Source organism: Opisthocomus hoazin, chromosome 3, assembly GCF_030867145.1.
Source record: "Opisthocomus hoazin isolate bOpiHoa1 chromosome 3, bOpiHoa1.hap1, whole genome shotgun sequence".
Lineage (NCBI taxonomy): Eukaryota > Metazoa > Chordata > Aves > Opisthocomiformes > Opisthocomidae > Opisthocomus > Opisthocomus hoazin.
Window position 1 is genome coordinate 86,920,234 of NC_134416.1, and position 21,079 is coordinate 86,941,312.

At 42.8% G+C, this 21,079-nt stretch overlaps 1 protein-coding gene across 9 annotated transcripts in view; it reads right to left on the reverse strand.

Moving 5' to 3' along the window:
- HIVEP1 (HIVEP zinc finger 1) overlaps positions 1-21,079 on the reverse strand; it is a 122,902-nt gene that overhangs the window by 30,462 nt on the left and 71,361 nt on the right. For all 9 annotated transcript variants that reach the window (XR_012763510.1, XR_012763512.1, XR_012763511.1 and 6 more), the window contains one exon: positions 1,290-7,240. Coding sequence is in view for 6 of the 9 variants with exons in the window: in XM_075416928.1 (XP_075273043.1) it covers positions 1,290-7,240 (5,951 nt within the window). In the remaining 3 variants the exon portion in view is untranslated. The remainder of the gene's footprint in view (positions 1-1,289; positions 7,241-21,079) is intronic.

Here is a 21,079-nt window from a genome sequence, read left to right on the forward strand (position 1 = left end):
GGCTGTGGTCTGTCTCCTCTGGAGCGACCGCCAGCCCTACAGACCCTGATTGCTAGCCCGATGCCCAGGAAGTTTTGCTGATGGCAGACTGCAGGATTAGGGCAAGTTATGATTGCTTTTAACCCCCCCAGAAGAAGGTTTCTACGTCCTAGACAGCTGAAGCACTCTGAAGAAAGGGAGGTCTATAGCTAACACCCCGTTTTTGCCAGCTCCAAAGTGAAGTCTGGCGTCAAACACACGGCATATACATCGAAGAGGAAAGAAGAGGGCGAAACCGTGCTGTACGCCGAGGCTTTCTTCAGAAGGCTTGACAGCTTCACTAGATGGGACAATAAAAGCTAGTACCGCATCCATCAAACCGACACAGCCACCTTCGCCCCGTACTGTAGGGCAAAGAGCCACCTTCACCCATTCACAGAGGCGGTTCGGTTTCTAGGGAATGCCAAATCCAGTGCAAACCAACACAGCTTTGGTCCTCTACGTAACAAAACCATCTGTCCAGTGAGTGAAACCCTGATCACACACATGCAGCCCTGAGGCAGCTAAGGAAATAACAAGTGACTGCTTTGCTCTGCCACATCGGACTCTGGAATGACGCAGTGTTTTATGTGGGTCACAAACACTGTCTGGAGTATATTCCGCTGCACAAGACTTAATGTCGTCTTTGGAGCCATATCGATCCAAGAAGTTGTCAGTGTTTTGATGGCAGCTGTAATTTTATTTTAAACTTCGCTATTTCTGACATTATTTCACACCACTGATTAATCTAGGTGGGAGAAAGGGAAACGGTACACTGCTCCTCTCACAGTTAAGATGATCATCGATGGTGAGAAATATTTTTGCAGCGTATCCATGGACACCTGTTCAGGCTGAGCACTCTTTCACAACGGAAAATACCCGCTGACTCGTAAGGCAAAATACGCAATTATGATCTTAAATTAACCTCTTTTAAGTTAAAATTGTTTAGCTAATATTGATATCAAAACTATTTTTGTTCTACTTTTTGCATTTAAAAAATAACCAAGCATATTCCTGCCACAATAAGCACTTCACATGCAGATTTAAATCCAGGAACTAATTTCCATGAAAAGCGATAAATCTTTATGAACAGGTTTCTTAATGGAATTACTTAAGATCTTTTTAGCAGTTTAATCCAGCATAACTAAAATAAATAAGCACATACATTACAGATGTCAGGCATATTACATTCTCTAAAATATGAACAAGCATGAATTTCCAGAGCAAATCCTCTGTAAACGATCAGTATACATCAAGCATATCTTAAGTACCTTGGTTAAGCTGTTCTTCCACTTGCTTGAATAGACCAATATATCAGATCTGGGATGAGTAGTTCTTGCTTGAGTGTACAGTGGTTTTTCAACTTTTTGCTTTGAGTTGAGGAGGGAGAGAGCTACCTTCGTCGACAAACCAAGCGGATTGGGATTGTTGGCGCTAATGGTCCAGGTAGAATAGGCTGAGATTTTCTGATCATTTTGTAGCAGATGCAATGGTTTCCTCTTCAAGAGGTAACACCAGGTAAAACTCGTTGACGTCTTGAGACTTGGAAACGACAACCTCTGCATTTCTCCTGCATTCATCGCAGCCAGTGTAGTTACAGGCTTTGCTTGACCCTGGCTATTGATGTGCTTGCTCTCATTACCATTACTTGGGGACCTCCTTTCTTGACTGCTACTTACAGCCTTGAGAAGAGAACTCTGGTTATTCACTGGAGACAATTCAGATGGTTTTCTAACTCCAAACACTGGCGATGCTGAAGACTTCAGGTCTTCAGATTCTGGTGACTCCTTTAGGGTTTCTGAAACCCCAGTGTCAGATGAATGACGGTCAGGCAACAGCAGGTCTGAAGTACTAGCTTTGGTGCTTTTTTCATGCTGAGCAACACCATCGGGATCTGAGAGGTGATTTTCAATAGGCTCTGTGGTGCAAACCTGTCTTACCAAGACTGGTTTCTTCTGCTTACCAGCAGGGTCATTAGATCTCACGTTCAGCGAATGCAATGGTCTGGCATCTGTCATGCAAGCAGCTCCACTCTCATCTTTAACACGTTTTTGCTGTTTTTCCATGGCAATATCTAAGCTGTTGGCTGGGGAAAGCATTCGTTTACTTGAAGCTGTAGCTTCTTGTTGAGGGAAAAGTCCACTAACTGGCACTTTCTGAAGAATATTCAAAGAGCTAGACAAAAGCGAATTTCTGGTTCCACTTTCTGGTAGTGAATTTTCAAATTCAAACGAATTTGGCAAAGTCCCCTGATGATCTTTGTGAGATTTTGGCAGCTGAGTTTTGCCTTCCACCGTTGGCACTGTCACAACATTTGTTTTGCAAACCGATTGATTTACCTGATCCTGGGTCACTAAAATGTGAGGGAGGGGTGTAACAGTTGCAAAGCCATAGGATGGCATAGTGCTGTGAATACGGACGGGAACCACAAAAGGAGAAATCTGATGTATTTGACTGCTACAATTATTAGGGACAATTTGCTTTAGAGGAGGCACAGAGTATGGATTAGATATGTCAGACAGTTTAGTCTGCAGTTCAAAGGAGGGTGTATTCTGGTCCATCACAACTTGACTTGGAACTGTGTGAGTTGATAAAGTATTTTTTAGCAATTTAGAAGAGTATGGCTGACCTATATGTAACGTTTTAACTTGAAGTTGATACTTTGGAGCAAAACAATCCTTTTTTTCATCGGGATGACAAGAAAGCACATATGTGCTCACCTGTTCCCCTTGGGCTGATGTTTTAGTAGATGTCTGGGAAGGCTGGTGAGTCGATGATGGCGGTCCTTGATTATTCAACATGTGATCTAGAGGCTGCTGAACCGAAGCCAGGCTAACAGGATTACAATTTTGAATTGCTGAGTGAGGCCTGGAGTGAGCCTGTGAATGCTGAGTACTTGAAGGAAACTCCACAGAAGATTTGCCGGAGGTCTGCAGACTGTGCAATGCCACTGTGGGCACATCCATAGCGTGACCTGTCTGAAATGAAGTTGTTGATTTAACTTGAAGTTGATGACATTCTGGAGCAATATTTAAAGATATTTGTCTTACAAACGGCCCCCTCCTCCTTTCTAGCAGAGGCACATGTCCAGTAACTCCATTTGCAGATGACACTTTTGGAGCAGCTATCTCTACGAGCAAGGCAGGTTTTGATGGAGACATGCTTCCGCAGTCGAAAGACTTACTCCTGTAGTCCACAACCTCCATTGAGGGCTGCGTGCAGCTGATTTGCTCTGAGGCAGCACGTCTCATCTCCCGGTAATGAGGCCCAGGCACAGCCAGTGCGTGCGAGCCAGTGGGAATCATGAGGAACTCCGACGACTTACTAACAAGCTCTGCTTTGGAAGGGTTCTCAGCCTTCAAAGCTTCATCTTTGTCGAGTGAAGCCGAGAAACTTGAAGCATGAGACAAGCTACTCTCCCGACTCAGGCTTCTGGAAAGCGTGGAGTCAACGCTCGATTCGGCAGATGAATGCTCCATTTCAGCCAAGCGAATTCTTTTCTTCTTTGGTGGAAGCTTTTCTGTCGGCAATTTTGATAGTGTTTCGCTGCGCTGTGGCCAGTTAAACCTTTCTGTCTTTTCCTGATCGCTGCATTGGTTTTCTTGGTCCCTGTCTGGTTCTTCTGTGACCAGTATTTCAGGAACCTGGATGTTATGCTGGCGAACAAGTCTCGATGGCTGAAGCTGTGCGCTTCTCTCATTAGAACCTACCTGGCTTCCCTGAACTTCCCCTCTTGGTGCTTCTGATGACAGCGGCTGATGATGCTGGGGAACATTCAGATGCAAGTGTCTATCCTCTTGGATTACACCCGGATTCAAAGAGCGGTGCTTTGCAGCCTTGTTGGGGTCTTGAGAAGAAACTGGCGATACTCTTTCAAACGACTCCGATTTCTCAAATGAGCTATTTCTGCTCAGTGAATTGGTGTGCTGTATTACTGAAATGCCTGTCCCTTGTCTTTTCATCTCCACCTTTTCTTGCACAGCTGAACTTGCCTGCTTTTCAGTGAGCGGAGCCATCTTTGGCTCGGTAGTCTGATCTGTGCCTCGAGCCACAAGCTGAATTTGGGAGCTTTGAAGCAGAAGGTTGCTTGGCTGTTGTGATCCTACCGCTGCTGTCGCACTGTGTTTTGACAGACTGGAGGAATTTGCTGGCTTGCTTTGGCCTTCTGCGTTCTTTGATGGTATATTCGTCTCGTTTTGCTGAGGGTCATCATCATCACCAACGCTTTTCATTTTCCTTCTTTTTCTTATCTGGGGTGTCTGCTCCCAGATGCCAGTTGAAGTAGTGACTCTGTAGTGTAGAATTTGAGGCTGTGTACTGTTTGGAACAGTTTTATGCTCAGGCTCTCGGATTGCTGCTTTAGTTTTAGGTCCATGCAATTCTGAACAATAAAATTTCTTGTGGTTTTCGAAATTTTCCAGTTTTCTGTATCTGTTTCTGCAGGTTTCGCACTCAAACATTGTTCCTCGCACCTGAGGGGACTTCTTTGCCTTTTCTAAATTTGATCCCTGTGCCAGGGACTTGCTCCTTTGCAACAAAGATTCATTTGATAAATTACATCCCAGATAACTTTCTTCTACAGATCGTACCAGTCCAAGAACTTGGCTTTCACCAGTAGAAGAATCTTCTATCGCTGCCTGTCTAACAAGGGTCCGAGGATGTCCGCCTTGGTTCAGTGGCGTAGCAGGTCCCGATACAAAAACATCATCATATAAGGAGCCAATTTTATCATCAAATGACTGACTTCCTCGAAGGGGATGAGAGGGAGGTATTACATTGGGAGGTACCGCTGAGTAACTGGTAGTAGGCATGGAATTACTTCGTGTTATAGGTAAACAGTCAAGGGACGGTACAGAAAGAAGAAAAACTTGCTTTGATTTCTCAGTGGGTGTGAAAGGAGACTTTGGTATGTCAGAGCTTGAGCTGGTTCTTCTTCCCATGGGCTTTAAATCAAACTGGAAAGAATCCTTAAATATGTAGGATTTTGGTGAATCTATGCTTCCTCTTCTTGAAAGAGATGTTCTTCTTGGTTTCACGCTATCTAACTGTTTGTCATCCACAACGGCTTCATTATCAGAAATTAATTTTGAGATACGCTCCTCCAGCGTTTTTGTTGCCATGGGAGGTCGCATTTGGCCAGAGAGAATCAGATTTTTTTCTGCACAAACAGTTTGTACCACTGATGCTACACCACCTGCTTGTGGCACGCAGGGCAGGTTTTTATTTGGATCTTTCTCAGAGGCCAACAATCCTCTTACGAAAGGAGCTGGTGGGCTCATCGTTTGATCGGCACTTTCAGAACGAGAGAAATAACCAGAATCAGTACTACCTAAACTCCTAGGGCTCAAAAGACATTTTCCTTGCTGATCTTGGGAACCATCCGTTGCCTGCTGTCTCTGGAGCTGAGCATGCCCCGCTCCTACTGCGGATCCTAGCTGTTCCTCTAACAAGCCCATTTCTACTTTCTGATGTTGCTTTATGTCATTCTCCTTGAATGAGGCTGTATGTGTTAAATTTGACTGAAGAGTTGTCACTTTAATATCTCCTTTTCTCTGTGCTGCAGCAAGCTCGGGTGCTGGTTCTGTTACTTTTGGGCTATCAGCCCTTAATGGAGAAACATTTACAGGATGAACTACCACTTTTGGTAAAGCTGCCCTTACTTGAGGTTCTGCATCGTGTAATGAAGAGTCACCTGGAATACAATCTGGGTTGCTTAATGGAATAGGGCTTCCTTTCCGTGACGTTTCTGCACTTGAAATGACTTTCGCTATTTGCGCAGGTTCCAGTTCTTGATCATCTTGTCTTTCATCAGCAGTGCCTTCATCTTCACTTTCACCGCTTTCTTCCACATCTGAGTGAATGCTAAGTGCTTTGTCTGAGTCATGAGATAAGAAGAGGCCACCTGAATCTGGCTGTAGGACAAGTCCAAGTTTGATAGCATGTGCATGAGATTTTTTGTGCTTGTACAGATTGCTTTTGGTTTTAAACGAAAACCCGCATGTCACACAAGGATACGGTCGCTCTCCAGTATGGGATCGGATGTGCTTTTGGAGAACACTGGGCTTGGCACAGGCCCGATTGCAATACTCGCAGACGTATTTCCCTAGCTTTTTAGGCTTCTGGTCTTTCAAGAGGTTACATATTTGTTCTACACCATGGTTTACAACTGATGCTATCTGGGCTGAATTATACACGGGACCTATAGGCAAGTGTGCTGAACTCGATGTGCTAACTGACAAAGGTGAAGATGAACTAGCTACTAACTGGTTTTGAGGAAAAACCTGAGTTACAGTGGAAGATGAGGTGTGAACAACAGACGAAGTTACTGCTATGCTGTATATCTGCTGGAGCCTGGAGTTATCTTGACTCTGCTGTTGCACTGCCGATCTAGTAAAACTAGGACACGTAACAACCTGGTGATTTTGTTGACTGGTTTTAGTAATAAGGTCTTGTGAATGAGAAGCTGATTGGCCTTGTGCTTGTCCAGTCTTGACTGTTGCTGCTACATGCACATTGTTTAACGTACACGGGTAATAGTGAGGTCCAGCTGCAAACTCATGCTGTGACAAAGCAGACTGATTTTGGACGCTCACTGCATTGGACGTGAGGCTAGAAGAGGTGCTTACAGTTTTATTTGGTCTCAGTTTCTCTATCTGCATCCCATAAGGGGGGCACTCTTGTGCTAAGGTGTTCAGTTCAGGCTCCATAGCTTTTAATAAGACATCGAATGCAGTACGTGTACATGGGGACGATGTACTGCAATCAACAAAATTAATACATTCATTGCCGTCAGTCTTTGTTTTACTTGATGAGGAGTTTGAGAAAGACTTCTTCTCTGGTGAGTTCAGCTGGTTTGCATCAGCATCCTCCACTGCCCGTTTACCCAAATCTAAGGGCTGATGCGTCAATGAAAGCTTTGTCCGCACTGATGTCTCAGATTTGGCTGTTTCAACGCTTATCTCACTACCAAGTGCTCCCCCGTTTTGCCGGGTACACTGGTTTCCATTTTGCACGGGCAGGTGATCCTGTGCTGTGGCGTGTTCAGAGGCATCCGGAAGAGCTTTTAGGGATGAAGAGTCTACATTTTGCTTAACCTTGGCTTCAGCGGGGCTTCTCAAAGGCGATTTTGGTATCTTTTTCAGATGGTTTTCAGTCACAATCTTTTTTCTTTTCACACCCTTAATTGTATCTTGGGTTCCCCTAGTACCAGCATCAGTGATTTCTGTTAGAACACAAAGAGAATTAAAAAGAATATTAAAACTGGATAATGCAGTATATTTTTAATTACACCATTTTATCATCTCTAAGTTTCAACAGTAAGCCCGGAGGCAACAGGACTGTTCATTTCTCCAGCCTCCAATTTTTTTTTTTTTTTAACAGTAAATGTATCTTAGCAAAGATCTATTTTGTGTTCATTTAAAAAGAGCAATGCTTTCCAACTGATGCTGTAAGACACTTGGCTTCAAACAAAATGTAAGAAAAGTTACTGAAAGCATATTTTAGCATTTATAGCAACTCCTTTTCAGATAAAAGTAAAAAGAAACCTCTCTCTTGCACCTGTTTAAAAATTCCAATCATTGTAGCAGAAGAATGAAGAACCAAGACACAAATCCGTTTTCATGTTGTGTTTGTCACTTTTTCCATCTATCTGCTGCAGTACTCAAGGAATGAAGACAACTTCCTCATGGTTATACTGGTAAGTAGATTTATCACGGAAATGGCACAACCACCCACACCACCTGTCAAACACTGTATTGCAGAGCTCCAATTACTGAACTTCAATAGCATTTCAGACGAGCAACTACTGTGGATGAATAAAATCAGTCACACTTAAATGATATTCTATTTGTGCATCACGTAACAAAATAAACGGAATTTGAATATTTCATTATTAGCTACACTTCTTGCTGTTTTTAAGCAGGTATGCACGTGGAGTTTCAGAGGTGTAGTGAAGAGCAAACGAATTGCCATATTATTCAGCAGAATAATTTTGTAGCAAGCAGTACTTGTATTTGTACAGAATTCAATTGCCTCTGTAACAAAAAATACATATAGACGGAATTTCAGTGTTGATACTTACAAGCTTTTTTCTATAGATCCCTGATGTTACACACCTTTGTTTACCTCAACAACGTGATATTTAATCCGTTAATTATTTTTTTCACTTCTTTCCTAACACCCACTCAGTCATAGCCACTGCATCAGCTACCATCACCAGTAGTCCAGAGGAAGCCAAGTATTAAATGGATATAAATCCATTTTCTTAAGCTTTTACAACTCCTTCATTAGGCTGTTAGCCACAACCATATTCGTCTGATTGCCAATATTCAAAGCAAAGGAAGAATCTGATGTGACTAGAGGGCTGACGTCTCTGCAAAGGTTCAGCTGCATACACATTTTGGGAAGCAGTACTGGGTAACTCCATGTAGTATACTCATCCGCTCAGACCTACTCGAGAGCAGAGGTTTATGTGCACTTCTAGGTAAAGAACAGCCTTAAGACAAGGTATAAAAGGACAAAATTCTCACAACCAACTTCGCAAGGAGGCAAGTGGGGAATGCTCAGGCTTCCCGGTACCCATCACCCCTGCGGCCCCCACTGAGCAGCATGAAGACTCTCCTCTTGCAGAAACACCAGCTGTCTTGTGCACAGCAGTGGGAGGAAAGGCAATGCACAGCGTGCATCTGACAAGAGACACTGGAGCTGATGAATCCAGGGTGAAATTCCTGCTCCATGCAAAGGAAATCCAGGCAGTGCCTTAAGCTTGTCTAGCAGAAGAGAATGCAAAGTGAACAGTAAGAAAAGAAAGGTAAGAAGATGTCACGTTTTCTCTGTGCCAGAGCATAACCCAACTGGGCTGTGTGCTAATGCCAGACACTTGTAAGTTCAAAATCCTGTTACCAACTCGATGCCAACTTAATGCACACATATATTAATTTAGGGCGAAGGTATATGCAGGAGATTTCCTTTCAAACTGAAAGATTGAAGACTACACATCATACATAACGTACTGCAAACATGGAAGTTCTGCAGAACCTGACCTATTCCTCTCTCAGCCCTACTACAGACATTTGACTGTGAAGAGTAAGAGACTGTTTTGTCACATTCAGCAGTCCTGTGAAAAAGACACTCGAATCCCTTGCCAACACTACTGGGTCCGAATCCTTGTTATGGGGACTTTGTGCTCCTCTTGTGCATCCAGAAAAAATGTCTGCAGTAATTGTTCACTTGACTTTTAAGCAAACTTCGCATTTTATTGCTTTATCAACAAAATCTATTCATATTAGACTGGATTTAACATATTCAAAGCTGAACAGAGTCTTCCATCATGATGTTTTGTACTTTTCATTGCTTCATGATTAAATGACTGGCTTACACTCGTAAGTTATCACCAATATTATTCATGGTGATTTCTTTAAAATCCATAGTCTATTGCAACTGTTTTTTCTTCAATAACAACAAAAACCAATTTTACATGAATCAATGCAAAAATAACCAGGTAATTATATAAAAGGGTGCTTTTAGCCACGGTTTGATGATGTCTCTGAGGCATGGCCACGTTAATTGAGCGTAAGTAATTTGGTTCCTTTTACGCACACACTGCAGCTTTTATCCCGTCACAATCACGCCTCCACACTGATCACACTGCCGGTGTTTGCACCGGAGCGCTATGGGAAGAGCTGGGCAGATTACACATAGCTAGGAATTGCAAACATCCAAGCAGACAAACGTACACAGAAAGACCAAGGTGTTTTATACTGCAGTAACTGAACAATCAAATGATGTGCCGCTTCCTGATGCCTCACAATATTAAATAACTACCATTCTTGGGTTTCAACCACAGAGTGCAGAGGAACAAGCATACTCTTGCATCACGCTAGTGAACTGGAAACGAACACAGATAAAAGATGTAATGTGGCTTACGAAAGCCTTAAAAAAAGTAAAAATGTATCTTTAATCTACCAACTAAGCAATTAAAAATACGAATTCATTACAAATACAAAATCAGAATTTTCCATAATCTACTTACCGCTTTACTTCTTAAAAATGTTGTTCAACACATACCAAACCATAAAAATTGTTTCAGAAGTCGAAAAGGAAAGAAAAAAGGATACACAAAGGCAAGTTATGCATTGCATTACATACAGAAATAGTCTTCACAACCACTAACTGTGTTGCTTCTATACCAATAAAATACAGAAATCATGAGGACTAGTTTCTTATTTGTATTTCTGACTCTACGTCTTTTGTCATTCCAGAGACGGAGTCGCAGATTTGCTTTGGTGTACCCATGTATAAAACCTTGTAAAATGTACTTTCTTGACAATGGCTTTACGAGGCATTACAATAGTTGAAGTCCTGTGCTCTACTTTACTCCTGGATAATTTAGAAATCCTTATTATTAATGGAAATATTCAACTCATGTTGGTGAACAACCAAATTTCTAGCATATTTGCAGAAAGAAGAAATCCCTGATAACTTCACTTATTTTTTAGCTTTTCGTTCCTTTTGTATAAGTCTTCTTTTTGTACTCCCGGTTTATGTTGAAGATATTCCATCAGACGTTTGTTAATCTACAGCTACATGCTTGCACAAAGATCAACTGCGTCAGTATTTCCAGAGCCAACAACAAAACTGGTGAAAAGCACCAGTCCCAGAACGCTGAACACTCCTCTGCCTTTCAGAGCCACAAACTTTCAGGAGCGCAATAACTTGCCAGGGCCGTGTACTCCTATCAACAAGCCGACACTGAACAAAGAGAACGTAAAAACATCCTCATGTGGGAAAAAAAAAATAATGAAATCGATCTGCTTTTCTTTCTCTCCCTGCCACTCCAGCGCTCAGCTTGCCTCCCTCTGCAATCACAAAGCCTTTCTCATCGTTCATCGGTAAATCCCCTTTCTCTCAGGTGGTGAAGCGGTGGTGTTGAGAAGTGCTGTCACCTCAATCAATCAGATGTCTAAAAAGTATCTTCTTCATAAGCTGTATTACATCTAATAGGATTAAGTCGCCCAGCCGAAGAGACGAGGTAACAATGCTATTGTGCTCATAGCCTCGCTTTTCACGTCCCAGGGACACTGGAGCATCTCTTCGGCGCTTCGCCTGGTTGGCTTTGTACTGCTTTGCTATCAAGACTCTCTGTTCAATTCTTTTGCTTCGGTATGAATTCTGCACTCAAAACACGACAAGAAAAACCGATGTTTCTAAACATGGATGGCTTTGTTCATTTCTAATTTCTCTGCTGCACTTTGCTCCATGCACAGGAAATAGAGCAAAAGAACACAAGCGTGATGGTGTAGATAGTGATCTGGCAGAGTAACTCATGCAGCAAATAAAGGAAAGGTATAAGCGATCTGATTTTCTTCTTCCGAAGCATTCACTGGTGAACTAGACAGTGTCTTGACAAAATGATCTCAATGGTTTTGTTTAAGTAACTTTCAGAACTGCCTGTCTCAAAGCCTACATGTTATTATAACACCCACTCTCTTTCTCTCCCTTCTAATAGAGCTACGTGCTTGTACTTAGAAAAAGGGGAGAGAATAAGAGGGAACCGAAGCCAGGCACCAAGCTCCCTTCTCCCTCAGCACTACTCTGTGAAACCTGGATTAAGCAACCACCACCTGCCCCTACAGTCCAATGAACAGCACAATTTTCATCTCACACACTCACTTTATCTTGCAGAATTTTAAAAATCACTGTAGGCTTCCATACAAGAGACCACATTTTCAAATCCAAGTGCCTAATCTCCAGCTCCTAAATCAGTTCTTTGCTGCCAGGGCACTGCAAGTAAGATCAAGCCTCTTCTGAAAGTGTTTAAATACTAATTGATGTCTTAAACATATAGCTAAAAGGTTACTCTGACAACTAACAATGGTAGCGACTCAAAGGTGGAAGGCTTTTCAAAAGAGAGAGACCATTACTAGGGATCTTATTCTGACTAAAGCTAAGCTTCCTGGTGTCTTTAGATATTCAGAATATTCTTATTCTTGACATCTGATATTTATTTCATTTTGAGTTCAGTGAAACTATCGAAAGCACTCATGAATCACCCCACTGGGTCTGTTTCCATGAATAAGTAAAGAACATGATTATGAGATAAAGAAATAAATCTTGTCGGCAAATGTAAGGCCACCAGAACTTACATTAAACGCAGCAGGACATAACCAAACTTTCATTTTTTACTAAATTACCTCTTTAATGTCATACTGCCTCCTACACGTTAAGTACTGCCATAAATATTTTTCCTAAAATTACAGTTTTTCCAAAGCTTTAAAAAAAAAAAGTCATGATTACATAAACCACACACACAACTATGAAAATGTTCAAAGTCAACAGAAAGATGTGAACAAGATTAACCCAAGTGCTGTGCTTCATTTTAAACACAAATACAGAGGATTTTAAAGTCCTTCGCCAACAATTGTAACAGTTTGACTTCAGATGCCTAACTTCAGACTTCCTGAGACAGCCACATGGTGGTCACTCCCCATTACAGAGGTCAAGAGGCAACTCAAAGAACTTAGGGCACTCCAAGTCAGTGGTGACGTTTGAAAACCTCTATCAGTAGGCTCAGGGTATGCTTAACAGCTTTTATTGCTAAGGACACCAGTTCAAACATATACAGAGTGGACCCTTAAAAACCACTCGACCTGTACGTAAAGCACAATGTGACATTAATTAATTAAAATGTGGGGTGGAAGCTTTGACATTCAAAGGCTAAAGCAGTCTGACAGGATTTGGATGAAGGATCAAGTGTTCGTCTACGTGAATGTTTGTCCTCATGTTCATATCAGCAAATACTGGGCCATTTCATAAGGTGCGGATAAGTATGGTTTCATGATTTCACACTGCCCATAAACACATGATTATTTTTCTAGATGGTGTTCCCACAAACTATCTAGCCCAACATTCTCAAAACACAGAAGTTTCTTTCCCGAGAACCCAGTCTGTGAAATAAAGCAAACCACAGGTTTAAAGGTGCAGCTGCAGAGAAAGGCGCGCTACTCTGGGCTACTGCTCATGCACGAGATGCAATACCATAGCACCATTAGCGAGGGCAGAGCGGATTAGCTTTATAAATTGTGCAATAACATTTTAGCATAAGGTAAGCAAGACACCTTCGCCCCGAGGCACACAGCTTGGACTTCTCAGGAAGCTCCCTCGTGACAGGGTTTCATCCCAGACGTGAGAGCCTGCCAACTCTTGTCTGGCCGTGGGATAGGTAAAGAGTAAATGACAAGCTGCAATCTGGGGTTGTCTTTCCGACGGCAGCTTTGCAAGTCACGGCTGCTCACATCAAGACAACCTTGACTGCGCGGGAAGGACATAACTACCCTATGCCAGTGAGGCCAAGAAAGATCTTCTCTGTAAGAGCTTGGTCTCATTTTGTGTATTTAGCTTGAGTGAAGAAAGTAATAACCAGCAGATCTTTAGCCATAAAAACAGCATGCTTAATGAGGAAGACCATGAAGACCAAACAGCACTAAACATCTGACTGCTGAGGTAACACTAGAGCCTCAGCCGAGAAATGCCAACATCCACGTGTGAACAGGAACCAAACACAACATTTCAGCACATCTGAAAATTTCTGAACAAAGTGAAATGGATCACCTTTTTTTCCCCAAAAGAGTTAGTATCCTGCCCAGCGTGAAATGCATTAAATGAAACATGACATTCGATACTGAAAGAGATTTCGCACCACTATGTGTATACGAAACCAGCAGAGGCTGAACCACTGTAAAGCTCCACAAGACTTAAGCATTCCAGTGAAAGACAGAAGAAAGGCAACATAAGAATGGCAGATGCTGGCCACACAACCTATGGTTAATGCCCAACCACGCACACAAAATGTCAATATATGAACATTCAGCAAAGGCATATAGTACAGTTTTTTAAACGTACTCAAAAATTTTAAAATATTTACTATATTATGTAGCTCTATGCAGTTTATCTACAGTCTCTGTGTTACAGCCATTTAACAACTCTATATTCATAATCTACACAGAAGTCTTAATACTAAACCAAGAAAAGTAACCACCGCTTAAGTGCTGTTAAGATAAAGCACATGGATTATGAGCAGGTGGAGAGACAACATTATGACAGTTAACATCACCAGCACTCCCAGCCTGAGAAGTCCTTCCTCACTGGGCACTCCAAAGACAGGAAGAGAGACACGATGCCTCCCTAAAGGCCAATTAACGAGCTCCCAGTCAAAGCCCAGTCAGAAGCCAGTTCCAACCAGTTATCCATGTAAGAATATAGATGCTTAAATATAACCAGTTAGAGAAGGTCCGCTGTCAGAAATTAACTAAAATAACTTATGGACATCTGGAAATCTTCCTAAAACTTCAGCCAGTGTTATGAAGAGTTTCACAATGAAATTATCTGTTTGCAACTTAAGGATTATTACTTGTTACTGGAAAGTTTGGATTTGGCTAATAAATCATTAGAACAACTTCTACCCCTAACACACAGAAGAACAAAGGCCATTAAAACAGAATTAGAGAACAGCTCATGAACAGCGACCGGTTGAAGGGTTATCAGCAACGAGCAATTGCTATCTGGTCAGATGCGATACTGAACATAAAATCCCCAAACATGCATCTGAGGGGAAAAAAAAACAGAAATGAAAGGAAAAAGATGTTAACTAAACTCTCTTTCCACGTAACGATGTTCAAACAGAATGAGCTCCTTAGTCATATTCTCTGCATTTCTTTAATATAATCTTCCATTTGAAAAGCAGGGATCAAATGGAGCAATTTCCATTCTGCCCGTAGCAACCGAAGAGAAACGCAGAGCAGCAAAGAGCTCAGACCTAACAACCGCACTATTTAAAAACAGAGAAAGGAATAGGAGTCCTGGCAAAGCAAGTAGGAAAAGTCTTACGCAGCAGGTCTTTCTTTTAGGACAAAATGGCATTGTGAATATGACAAAAGCAGGAGAAGTTGATCTGATGGAAATCTAGACACCGGGAGTGTCCTCAGCGTGGAAGCTCAGCCTGGCATGCTAGAGGTGGGGACGATGATCCTCCCCAGGGTGGGTTTGCTTTGGCATCCATGGGAGGTCCTCAGCACCGAGACCTCCGAGCTACTTGGAGCTCTCTCTCCTCTCTCCCCAAGCCTCGCCTGTCCTTTTCCACAGATGCGCAGAGCCTTTTTACCCTCTCATGCATACACACATGCACCTTTTTAGGACATTCCCATGAAAGACTCCATCCAGGTCAGCCAGTAGCACATAACTACCAAAGAGTGGTACGCTCTATCTAACTCGCCATCCATTTATATATTATGTTTTCCCTTCAGAAGGAGACCAAAGGAAATGAACAACTCCCTGAGCTAAAGGAGAATCTGGAAAGTATGAAAAACCCACTCATTACTCATATGCAAGGCACACTACAGGGAAGTGAACGAGTGAAAAATCTTGCATTTCCACAACTTGCTTGCTACCAGCTCACATCAGCTAAAATTAGCAACCTATTGCATTTACTACATGCGTGTAGGTATGCCTCTCGAATGAGCTAGTTCGTTAGCTCATCATCCTCCCAGCACAAAAATAAGCTTTTTCTGGCCTCAGATTTCAGAAACTCGCAAGAAATCCTATTCACCAAAGCAGGGTCAAGCTGAAACTTGCTACGTCTGAAAACATAGCCACTGATTTCACAACGTACTATACTGTGATTTGAAGTAGCTGCTTTCTATTTACTACCAGTAAGATGCTTTTTCAACAATTTTTTTATGATGTTAATTTATATAATGCCCCATTGAAAATAACATTTGCAGGTTGAAACCTCTTCTGCTAAACTGTCACTCAAAAAAACTGCTATACTTGTCAGGAAAAGTCAAAATACTATTACTTTAAAATCCCATTAATGCTTTAACCAAGTTCTCATAATAGCTCCAAAAGACAAAATGTTCAATGCAAAGCTGTAAATCTGTTTGTCTACCTGTCAAAACAATACCAGTTCTTGCTGTGTCTAGCACCAGCAGTGGATTTACTGAGCAGATTTCAGCTGCTAGTGGTCTAAACTAAATGTACTAACCAAAGAAAATTAAAATAGAAATACCAGATACAGACATTGACTCACAATGCAAGGAGGTTTACAGGAGCCAGAAAGCTTCCCTGGGTTAAGCCCGTATTCTAACGTTGTTTCAGTCTCAGAGCAAAAAACCATGTAAACATCTCCATTTTTATCAGTTTGCCCTCACTGGTAAAATGAGGACATTAAAATGTACTTAACCATTGAGACGAAAGCAATGCAAAATGAGGTTAAATGACACGGGAGACTATTCCTGCTCCCAACAGAAGTCAGGAGAGTTCTCTGTCCTTCGCGAGCACAAATCCTGCATTGAATGTGCCTGAAGACAGAAAGGACCTTTCAAGTCATCTTTGTTGTTACTAGCAGCATACAATGTTCCCTCAGTGTGAAAACACCAGGGATTTTAAGAATAGATGGGACTTCATGAAAATGTGAGATCTTGCATGACGTGAGCTACAGACACGAATAGTTCCTGCATTAAGCCCATCACGGCTGTCTGAGCTGCTGTAAATATTTTAGGAAGATAATTCAGTCTTGATTTAAAGCCTTGTAGTTTGACGTACACAGAACAATTTAAATAAATTATCTCTCAGACACATGTATTGACATATTTTAACGTAGATACAAACACTTTATGAAATCAGACATCAGGAAAATGCACAACTAAATTGCATGAAATATCATTGCTAGCTTGTAGTTTTGAACATTTAGAAAGTAAAAGGTAGGTAGCTCTGGTGTACGTCAACAGAAAAATAACAAGGCAAGCTAATCCTCTCACCAGCATGAAGTAGCAAATGGGACACTACTGTAACTTGCAACTTTTGAAGATTATACACTTCCATTTAGAGCGACTGTATTTCTAGCCCATATGGTTGCTGAAGATAAGGACTGAAAGATGAAAAGAATCAAATGAAACTTTGGATCTTGGTTACATTTCTTGACCAAAAAGTAAGGCAGAGTTTCCTACAAATACAAGATAGAAAGAAAATGTTTTGGACTAGTCACAGTACATGGGTACCAGAGCAGGAAAGAATCCAGAAAGCTCACAGGCTTGCAGACCTACAAGAAAAATTCAGGGAAACATCTGTGGAGGATGAGGTCGCCTTAAGATGGTAAATCAAAATGCTTCAGCAGTTTAGCACTGCATTTCCGGATTTCTGTTTGATCTACCCCCTTCTCACTCAATTTCCTATCTCCCTTGAGCAAACGCATGCAGCACTGGCGACAGCTGGTGCCCTGGGAGCAGGGGACACCACCAGCACGCGGTGCTCCCGCCGGCTTTTTGGCAGGGCGAGGTGCAGGGGCAGCGAGCGGAACTGGGGGCACCTGCAGGGACGGGAGAGCAGGGAAGGGATCCGGCCGCTCCTTCGGGGCCAGATGTTGGGCCGATGCGAGTCGTCTGTCAGCTGGGACACAGCAACACAAATAGGGCATCCATCTTCAAGGTAAGACACATGAAACATTTTGTTTATCTAGGGAGAATGATGCTGTATTTATAATAATGCATTTGAAGCTCACTCTGTCAGTAACGTGCATTCATTTAGCAAGAGGGATGATAAGGTAGGGAGGGTTTGGAAGGACTCTGAAGATACAAAATGTGTCTGCCGTGAATCTGCAGAACATACATTTCTGAACTAAAGTCTCACGCTTCCATTTATAAAGACAAATTTTCTCACCTAAATCTCAGTGCCGTTCAATTTACTAGAAAAATAATATTCCGGTTAAAAAAACAGCAGATGGGCAAACAAGGTAAAGGGCATTTAATCTCAGCTGCCTCTCCTCCATGCCAACAACACTACTTTGAAGGGACTGCAAGTGTGGGAGGGGAACATATGTGCATGTGGATTGTGCATCTCAGAGAATATTTGCTGCTGGAACATAATCTCTCCTTTCTTTATTCTTTCTTTCCACGATAGCTCAAATGTACATTGACACAATCGGTGGTTCCACACACTTCCACGTGGACCTGAGCAAGCGAATGCACAGTCTCTCAGTTCTGCATGCTAACAGTAACTCCAGAGCCACTCCACCAAATGCCCTGTCAACCTGAAGGCTTCAGAGACAGATCAGCACCCAATGAAATTGCAGATGGAGCCTTTAGGTAGCCCCACGACAGGCGCTGGAAATAAAAGTATTTTTCAACAGCACCACCAATGTTGTTTGGACTCCAGTGGAGTCCAAACAAGGGCTTTGAATGGCTCTGTCTGGGTGGTTTCCCAGCAAATACTGACAGAGTCTGCTGCCATTTAAACAACTACGAGTTTTGTCTGACTTAATCAGTGGATCTGCCAACAATGTTTTTGTATCTAAGGATGCAGATGAAACAGGCACTACTAATATCGAAGCATCAGACTCTGGAAAGAGAACTGATCTGGGTGAAATTATGATCCTGTCTTAGGAAGAAACTCGTGTTACGTCTGGAAGGCAACTCAAGATAGATCTGTCACAACAGCTTGGACTTCTAGAAGAGGTGAGAGTAACCTAGAAATCCACCTTCACAGACCAAGCAGTGAACAGCTGTGCTGAGGATCTGAAACAGAGGATACAGGAGAATACACAGCATTGCCTTCAAATTCCACGTGCAGCATCTCTAGCAGCAGGCAAGCAACTGAAAATGCTCTTTCTGGAATGTGAAAACAACAGAGTGAGAAAGTATAGCAACTTGGTTGATAGGCAAATGACAGACTCAAATAGGTGCTAAATAGACCTTAACACAGTTTAAGGACAGACCTGATCCCTTCAGCTCAGGTGGGTACTCCAAAATGAGCACTCTGTCAGAACTGATAAACGTAACATCATGTTATCAACGTAAAATGCTGACCTGAAACTTAACTGACAGTTTATTCCTTTCTGCTGTTCACGACATTGTCTTTTCTGGGGGAGAGACCAGGAGTGCTATAACAAAGACAGCCACTGGAACATGGATCTTGGTCCATGCTATAGACCATAGACCTTGAAGGAAAGGTGGTGTTTAACAGGTAAATCCTCCCATGCTTTGAGTAAAGTCAGCTGCAATTGTTCAGGCAGCAGGATAACACAAAGCCTCTGATCCCTAATCAGACAAGTTGAAAACAGGCTTCTCCTTGCAGCTAGACAGAGATACCCACCAGTCCTGGAGAGAGATCAGGAGAGGAGACTGGCAGTTGCATGTGTGCTATTAGAGGGACTGGAAGTCCCACTTCAGGGTGGATTTGTTCTATTGCATACAGCTTGCAGTCAGAGTCAGTAAACTATTTAAAACTTTACCTGTTGAAGAAATAGGTACAGACAGGCTACACATCTCCCCCTCTCCTGCATGTGCTGGTTTTGGCTAGGATAGAGTTAATTTTCTTCATAGTAGCTTGTATGGGGCTACGCTTTGCATCTGTTCTGCAAACAGTGTTGATAACATGGGGATGTTTCAGTTGTTGCTGAGCAGCACTCACACAGAGTCAGGGCCTTTTCTGCTCCGCAGGCTGCCCCACCAGCGAGGAGGCTGGGGGTGCGCAAGGAGCTGGGAGGGGACACAGCTGGGCCAGCTGACCCCAGCCGACCAAAGGGATGTCCCATACCATGTGACACCATGCTCAGCAATAAAAGCTGGGGGAAGAAGGAAGGATGGAGCCCTGCTTTCCTGGAGACAGCCGAGCACCTGCCTGCCAGTGGGAAGCAGTGAAGGAATTCCTTATTTTGCTTTGCTTGCGTGCACACCTTTTGCTTTACCTATTAAACTGCCTTTATCTCAACACATGGGTTTTCTTACTTTCACCCTTCCAATTCTCTCCCCGATCCCACTGTGGGGAAGTGAGTGAGCAGCTGTGTGGTGCTTAGTTGCTGGCTGGGGTTCTGGGCTGCAGAAAATCAAAAACTTGAGTAGGAATTCAAACAAGAACAGCAGCTTATTCGGCAGGATGAATTCATACCTGACAAACAACTACAACAGTGTGCAAGTCCAAAGTGCAAGGAGGCTGAGGAACACACACGTGTCCCCAGACCATCCTGGACCACCTTATGCTCTGAGGACACAGCAATCACTATGACTGAGAAGTAGTATGAGGGAATCCATCTTCCATCTGATCTAGCCATTTATCATTCATCCTTTTGTCTGTGACACGGCAAGCAGCAGTTATCTGAAATGATGTAGCCGAGCCCAGAACAGTACTCCTAACAGCCAGAGAGACCCCAGGATCAGTGAGCAATGCAGAGTGTACATCAGACCATGAGATGGTCCTTTGAAGATCTGCCATCCACTTTCTGGCAGATCTTGGGTGTTGCTGGAGTTTGTCACCAACTTTAGTTCCCTGAACAGTTTCAGAAGCAGAGATAAGAAATTTAGGCAGCAGTCTTGGCATCACTGGTGCCAAATACAGAGATAACGAAGTTAGTTCCTCTAGTCCTAAAACATGCAATGACATTGGTGGAGCTGATGTACCTAGGACCCAGGCTGTCGTCATCGGCAGAGAACTGCTGCAACAGATAAAGAAGAAACCAAATGCTTACAGCATTTTGTATTGGCCTTCAGTGGCTGAACTCGTTCTAGGGATGGCCAAATCAGAAGCCTCTGTGGTCATCACAAGGATCTGAGAGGACTTGACTTTACCAGTCTGGAAGGGAGAAGACAGAGAGACTTTCTTGGGATGGCCTTCTGAGTAGGATGGCTAGCAGCAGGTCAAAGACAAAGTAGTCGCATTCAGCTGACTGCTTTCCACAGCCCATGATACCCACTGGGTCCCACGTCAGAGAAAGCTTTCACTGCCTTCTCAAGCAGAAATTTTCTGTAGTTCAAGCTCACCATCCCTTCCAGGTTTTAAAGAACACCACGTAGAGAGCTCACTGGGACCAAAAACCTCTGTCACACTAACGAAACCCTGTATGTGTGCCAGAAGACGAAACTCAACCCCAAAGCAAGGGTACAACCAGAGTATAAAACAGCCCTGGGAGAGATCATCAGAGCTAAAGAGAAGCACAGCTTCTCCTACTGAAAATTCATAGTAGCAATTGGGAGGTTGAGAGAAAATGAGATGACACAAGAATTATCCACCTTACATA